Here is a 6,928-nt window from a genome sequence, read left to right on the forward strand (position 1 = left end):
CTCCGCGGCATGTGGGATCTTCCCAGACTGGGGCACAAACCCGTGTTCCCTGCATCGGCAGGCGGACTCTCAACCACTGCGCCACCAGGGAAGCCCGCAAATATATATTTTTTAAATAGGATACAAAATGTACTAACCATAAAGTAAAATACTGAAAAATTGGATTACATTACAATTAAGAACTTCCTTTCATCAAAAGATGTTAAGAATGGGAGAAGATACTGTAAGATATACAACCCAAGGACTCATATCCTGAATACATACTACAAACCAACAAAAGATAGACAACCCAGTCGATGAATGTGCAAGAGATGTGAACAGGTGCTTCACAAGAGAAGATCCAAATAGCCAGTAAACTAATGAAAAGGCGCTCAACCTCTTTAGTCGTCAGGGAAACGCAAGTGTAAAAGTGAATACTACTATACTGCACCAGAACGACTAAAATGAAAATGACTGACAATACCAGGTTTTGGGAAAGATATAGAGCAGTTGGAACTCAGGCACCAGTGGAGGAGAGTAAACTGGTACAACTACTTTGGGAAACTATTTGGCAGTTTCTGCCTGTGACCCTGCAATTCCACTCTTGAGAGTATACCTCCTGGTGCAAGGCATATGAGCAACAAGAAGACATGTACAACAGTGCTCCTGACAGCACGATTTGTAATAGACAAAAATTGGAAACTGAAATTTATCCACAATCATTAACTGTGGATAAATAAATGAGGGTGTAACCCACACGACACTGGGAATGAACTGCAATCACATACTATGACACAGACAAACCTCAAAAACTTGGTGAGTGAAGAAGCCAGTGTCTATATGGTTCTATTTATATAAAGTTCAAAAACAGGCAAAACTTATCAGTAATTACGTCTAGGGAAGAGGTCTGGGAAGAAGGAAGGAGTTGGTGATGAGAGGGGTGCACAGTGGGCTTTGGGAACTAGTGACACTGGGTGGTGACTACATTAGCATCTTCTGTCATAATTCATTAAGCTGTACTCTTTGCATACTGTAGTTTTCATAGTATGTTATTCTTCCATTAAATAAGAGAGAAAAAGAAAAGGTTATCCTCACATACTTGGAGACTCAGTCTGTATCTTTTGGGGACTGAGCAGGCAGGTGGTCTTCACCCAACCCCTTACCCTGGAGTTGTCTTATGCACGTGTAGCATGTTGTACTCAGACATGTCCCACAGACATGGTGCCACACCTGTAGGGACCCACTTCTAGCCCAGAGGTTGGCCCAAACGCCCAGCGCTCACTGCCCCTCAAAATTTGAGTTTTCCTCAGCCCCACCCTATCACTCCCTTCTTTGAGTGCCTTAGTTTTCCCTCTCTTTGCCCTTTCCCCTGCCTAACCACATCCACATCCTTCCAGTCAGAGGTATTCTCTCAGAAAGTTCCTTCCCTGAGGAATTCTCTGGCTAGTCATTGTCCTTGGTAGCTTTAATTCTGTGCGGTGAGACACCATCAAGGTGTTTATTGACGGTCCTGGAGTCCTGGCCCTTCTGAGTGTCTCCTTACAAACACATGCAAGGGCCCCTTGGACAATCATGCAGAAATGGGCAGGGGCTCTGATCTTCCAGCCACGGGGCTGCACTTTGTTTCTCACGGGGGCCAGCACTAGGACAGATGGCACAGCACTGCTCTGCTTTTCCCACGAGGTCAGTGTGTGCAGCCTAACAGCAAACAGAGCAAGGCACAGAGGCTATCAAATGTTCCTGCCTCAGCTTCCTGAGGACCTGTGCTTATCACTGAGTTACTCGCTCTCAGGAGAAGAACCATGGTTCTCCGCCTTCAGCACTTCAATGAGAAAGGAGCTGTACCTGGAAGTCAGCGTTGTTGATTCCGTCTGTGGAAGGGAGGCAGAGGCCTCCAGGATGAAGTGACCAGGTTGTACCACACAGAGCTTTCTTGCAGACAACTGTGTCAGCTCCTCCTCAGGTCCAGGTGAGCCTGTGTACTTAAACTTCTGGAAGAGTCAACAGGTCAGGAAGGACATCTCCCTGCTGGCCTCCTGTGCTTTGCTCCCATGGACCTGTTTCCCTGGGACCCCACCCCTGGACCGGCCTTGCTGGGCTTCTTGCCGTATTCCGTTCTGCTGGGAGAGTAAGAGCCCTCTGCCTTCAGCACCCCATTAAGAAAGGAAAAGTCGTGGCGAGAAGTCACAGTATCAGTGATTCTGGATGTGTGGAATCTGATGAGAATCGTCTTGGGTAACAAACTGAAGGGAACTGATGGAAACCACTGCTGCCTGGTGTCTGCCTACAGGTTCTGACTCTCTTCCCCAACTTATGGTGTCAGCCTTCGTTAACTGGGGAGCCCACGAGGAAAAAGTTTTTTGACCAACGTTGGCCTCTGATTCCCCTCAAACAGTGCACAACTAACCCCACACTTGTTGAGATATTCTTTTTGTCCTACCGTAATTACCAAATCTCCGCTAAGGCTGCAAAATGAGGGAACCTCACTGGATCCAGAGGAAGACAAATAAGGAAGGGAAACAGTTGGGCAGGCCTAGGAGTTCAGGGAGGCCAGGGCTTGGATAGGAGCCGCTTCATTTGAGACAGGTGTAAAGGATATAGGGTTTCAACAGGGGAGACAGACACAGCATTCAAGGCAAAGAAAGATGTAAGTGAAGCCTGGAGGGGCAGTCACCTGCAAATGGACCATGGGGCTCTCTGGCTGTGGCTGTGGCCCAGGAGAAGTGGGAACCCAGGGAAGAGAGGCTGGAACAGGGCTCAAGGGACGTCGATGGAGAGGCCTGTTAGGGACTATCACCTCCTCAGGCTGGAGAGGACAGGGCAAGCTAGTGACGAGGTCCTGAGGCCCCAGTGCCCCTGACCATCCTCTCCCACCACCACTCAGGATCATACAGGGAAGCCTGTTTCCAGATGCCTGTGATTTATTTCCAAGCTGAGCTGCAGCACATAGGAAAATACACATGGCTTTTCAGTCTACGTTTTTACAGAGAAAATAGATTCTGTCATTGGCTTTATCAGTGCCATCACCTCATTCTGTGAGGCTCCAGGGTGGATGGCCTGTCTCTAAGACTCTGCTTTCAAAGAAGCAGCTTGGCCAAGACCTCTGGGGGTTGAAGTGAGGGGCAGAGACCCCCACGGGGTGGCAGCTGGGGGGACAGAGCACATGAGCAGCACTCACTGCGAAGCTAAGGCAAAGAACGGAGCTGGCGGAAGGTGCCTCCTCTCACCCCAGGGACACGGCTTGCTGAAGCCCAGGACACAGACCAGGTGGGCGCAGGGGATGAGGGCTCTGGCCCAGCCTGGAGCAGCAGCAGGACTCTTGAGTGTGCATGTGTATGGGGTGGGGAGACATGCTGAAGAGGCAGCCCAGCGGGAGATGGAGGGGCTTCAGTTCACACTCCCCCTGCCCCAGCATAGCTCCCAGCGCATGGTCCCTAATCCTGCGCTTGGCCCCTCTCATTAGCTCTATTTCAGGTGGGGGCCCCTGCTTAGGTCCCTTCCACCATCACCTCCCCTCACACTGTCAGTGCAAAACATCCTTAGGGCCAAGCCTCTGAGTCCCCTGCACCCTACCCAGGGCTGCAGGGAAGGGAGGAAAAGAAGGTGCTAGCTGGGGGCCTCGCCCAGCACCGGGAATTCCTTGCACATCTCTTGGACAATCATGCGGTCCATCTGACACTGGGGCGAGGCTTCCTCCTCGGTTAGGATGCGTCGCAGTGTGGCCTGCAGGTCGGGAAGCCGGTGGCGGTGCTGTAGGTAGGGTGTGGAGCGGATCACAGCGTGCATCAGGGAGAGGTACTCCATGCGAAGCTGTGGGGAGACCAGGCAAGCTCAGGGACCCCAGGGAGGCACTGAGACTGCCATCAGACAGAGACAGACCACTACTGCCTCCTGGCAGCCACACGGACCCCAGGGCTGTGGTCCACCTCAGACCACTGAAGATCAAGGTTGCATCCCCAGCACCCAGAGTGGACCTGGCACAGAACTGGCCTTTGATAGTCGTTGAATAAGTAAGTGAATAAATAAATCATCTGAGACACACACAGTCCCAGAACACGGCCGGCCCAGGGAAGTCCTGCCTCAGAGAGGTGCCGAGGGGAAGCAGCGAGCCCCCATCCCTCCTGTAATGCTGGGCCCCTGTGGGGCTGCTGTCTGTCTGTTGGAGGCCCTCTGCTTCTCACTCTATCCTCTCACCCTGGAAGATCTCATTCACACCCACAGCTTCAAATAGTGACCCCCACTCAAACCTCTTGCAGAGATGCTCCGGTGAGCTGCAGATGAGAAAATCCAACTGCCCACTTGTCACCTCCTGCTTATCTCAGAGAGAACTCAAACTCACATAACAACCATCAAACTCGTGATCTTCCCCATCTTCCCAAAGCTGAAGGCTTTCTCGTGTTCTTTATTTTAATAAAGAGCACTGCTGTCCATTCAAGTGCTCGAGCCAAAACTGCACGTGTCCCCTCCGGTTCCTTTCTCCCCACACCCCGAATCCAATCCGTCCCAGTAAGACCCGGCCGTCTTACCTTCTACGTGTGCCCTGAATCCATCTCCAACACTCCCCGCCAACCCACCCTCCCAGCACCTCTGGCTTTAACGGCTCCAAGAACCACTCCAATCTGACACCCCAGCTGCTCCTTATCCTCACTGAGACCCTGATCCATTGACCTGGCGCCAGCACTTTTTCCTCCATTTCCTCCCCTCACCATCTCTCATTTCTCTCTTTACCTCTGATTAGAGGAGTCAATACTCAAACCTTCTTTAGGCAGCATCACCCTGCTAACTCCCACCCCTGGTCAGACCAAAAAGCACCTGCCAATCAAATCCTAGAAGCTAAGTAGCAGACAATTACAGAGTCTTGTGCAGGCTTGAACGGCATTCCCCACCACAAACCTCACTGCCTGGCACCCCTGCCACTTTCCTCTGCCACGTTCACTGTTCCTGAAAGGACCACTGCCCACCTTCTCTCCATTTTCCAAACCTAAACTGCCTGATCAGTTGGCTTTGTGCTTCATGCAGAAAACAAGCAAACTTTCAGAAACGCCTGGTCTTCCCCTGGCACCCACACCTCACCTGTCCCCAGTGAATGAACTGTCCTGGCTCCTGCCGGAGGCCATCCCTCCAGGGGGGCCTGGACCCTCCCCCGCTGCCTGACCTACTTGACACCTGCAGCGGCTGACTCTCCCGACACATCAGCCGTTTCTCCATGATTGGCGTGCTGGATCATTCCCTCTGGCTCAGACATGCAGCAGCATCTCCCACCTTTAAAAGACTTTCCCTGACCCCATGTCTCCCTCCAGTGATCCCCCACCTTTTTCTGCTCCCCTTCACTTAAAGACACATGAAGGTTGTCTCCATTCACTGCTCCCACCTTCCCCCTTCCCACTCCCCTCCAACTTCAAATCCTCTCTTCAACTTCCCATTCGGACTCTCTTCCCTCCAGTCCATGGACGCTGCTTGTGAATCACGCCTCATCTCCATGTGGCGAATCCCGTTGCTCATTCTCAGGCCTCATCTCACTCGGGCTCCTAACTGTGGAGACGGCTCATCCCCCTCCTCCTCCATATACGTGGCTTTGGGCTCCTGCTCTCTTGCTTTTCCTCCTGGGTGTCTCCCTATGTGCCCCGACTGTGCCCTGGGCTGAGGCCTGCGCTTCCCTCTGTCCCATCCATCCCACACCCTAGGTGACCGCACTGTCACAGGCTTCCCAGCACATCTATGCACAGCCAACTCCAAAGTGTCTCTTTCCAGTCCCAACTCACACCCCAGGTCCTCTGTACCTGGATGTCCAACAGGTACCTTCTCAGTCTTGACACGTCAAAACACAACTCTATTCAAAGGTTCTTCCCCACCTGAGCAATCGGCACTTCATCCACCTGGTTGCTCCAGACCAATCCAGCAGCAAGCCCTGCCAACCCACCTCCAACACACCCCGGCCTGACCTCCTCTCCCACCCTATTCGTGCCACGTGGACAGCTGCAGCCGCCTCCTCACCAGCCTCCTGCTCCTGCTGTGCTTTCACAGTCTCCGTTTCATTCAGGATGGTAATCGGATCACTTCCCCTGCCCCTGAGAAGAGGTGACAACCTCCCGCCGCAGCCTCCAAGGCTTTGTTTAAACTCTACTTCCTCCTCCTCACCTCCCACAACTCCCTCCACCCCTGCTTTCTTCAGACAGCCCACCCCTGATCACCTCATGGAGGGCTCCCTTGGGCCTTGACAGCCACACCTGTCATGGCTGAGTGACCTCCCACACTTAACCGGCTCCAGCAGTGCCCCTCTCCCTAGTCTCCATTCAGTGTCAGGTCCCCCCCTTTTGTTAGTTTCTACACAGCTGCCATCCCCAGGCACCTTATCTCCAGGGGACAGGTCCGCGATGTGCCGCACGGTGATGTCGATGAGCGCCATCATATCCGTGTGGTAGAAGATGGCAGCTGTGGCGGGGCTGGCGAACACGTCCTGCAGGAACTTGAGGACGGAGTGTGGCGGCTGAGGTTCATGCTTAAAGATGCGCACGGGGTCATCTAGAAGGCAGGGGGAAGAGGGGGTCAGGGCAGTCCTCGAGGGGGCCCAGAGTCACCCCAGCGAGTTACAGGGGTCATGGAATCACAGGACATCGAAGGGGCCCCGCACAGATTCCTGGGCCCTCACCCCCTCTGTTCAGGAGCAACAGTAGCTTCTCGGAGAAGACCTTGACATTGGCGTGTTTGCTCAGAGCGGCCATGATGAAGTTCTGGTCAGGGGCTGAGGAAGGACACGGGGGTAGACAACAGCACAGGTGCTAAGCCTGGAGAGCCCCCCTCCTCCCCCCTACGGCGAGTCAGCCACCCCCGTCAGGCCCTGCCCCCACCTGGTAGGTGCAAATTGAGAGCCAGAAGTAGATTCATGCAGAGATCCGGCAGTTGCTCGGTGGTGTCCAAGGGCAGCCCGTCCTCAACAATGCTCAGCAGG

The 6,928-nt window shown here is 53.3% G+C and overlaps 1 protein-coding gene across 2 annotated transcripts in view; it reads right to left on the reverse strand.

Annotated features, from left to right (window-relative positions):
* Positions 1-3,585: 3,585 nt before the first annotated feature.
* Positions 3,586-6,928, reverse strand: part of NCKIPSD (NCK interacting protein with SH3 domain) — a 10,138-nt gene continuing 6,795 nt past the window's right edge. For both annotated transcript variants that reach the window (XM_007446166.1, XM_007446165.1), the window contains exons 11-14: positions 6,828-6,928; positions 6,629-6,721; positions 6,329-6,501; positions 3,586-3,789 (exon numbers count right to left, since the gene is read on the reverse strand). In XM_007446166.1, coding sequence (XP_007446228.1) covers positions 3,586-3,789; positions 6,329-6,501; positions 6,629-6,721; positions 6,828-6,928 — 571 coding nt within the window. The remainder of the gene's footprint in view (positions 3,790-6,328; positions 6,502-6,628; positions 6,722-6,827) is intronic.

Source organism: Lipotes vexillifer, unplaced genomic scaffold (assembly GCF_000442215.2).
Source record: "Lipotes vexillifer unplaced genomic scaffold, Lipotes_vexillifer_v1.1 scaffold491, whole genome shotgun sequence".
Classification (NCBI taxonomy): domain Eukaryota; kingdom Metazoa; phylum Chordata; class Mammalia; order Artiodactyla; family Lipotidae; genus Lipotes; species Lipotes vexillifer.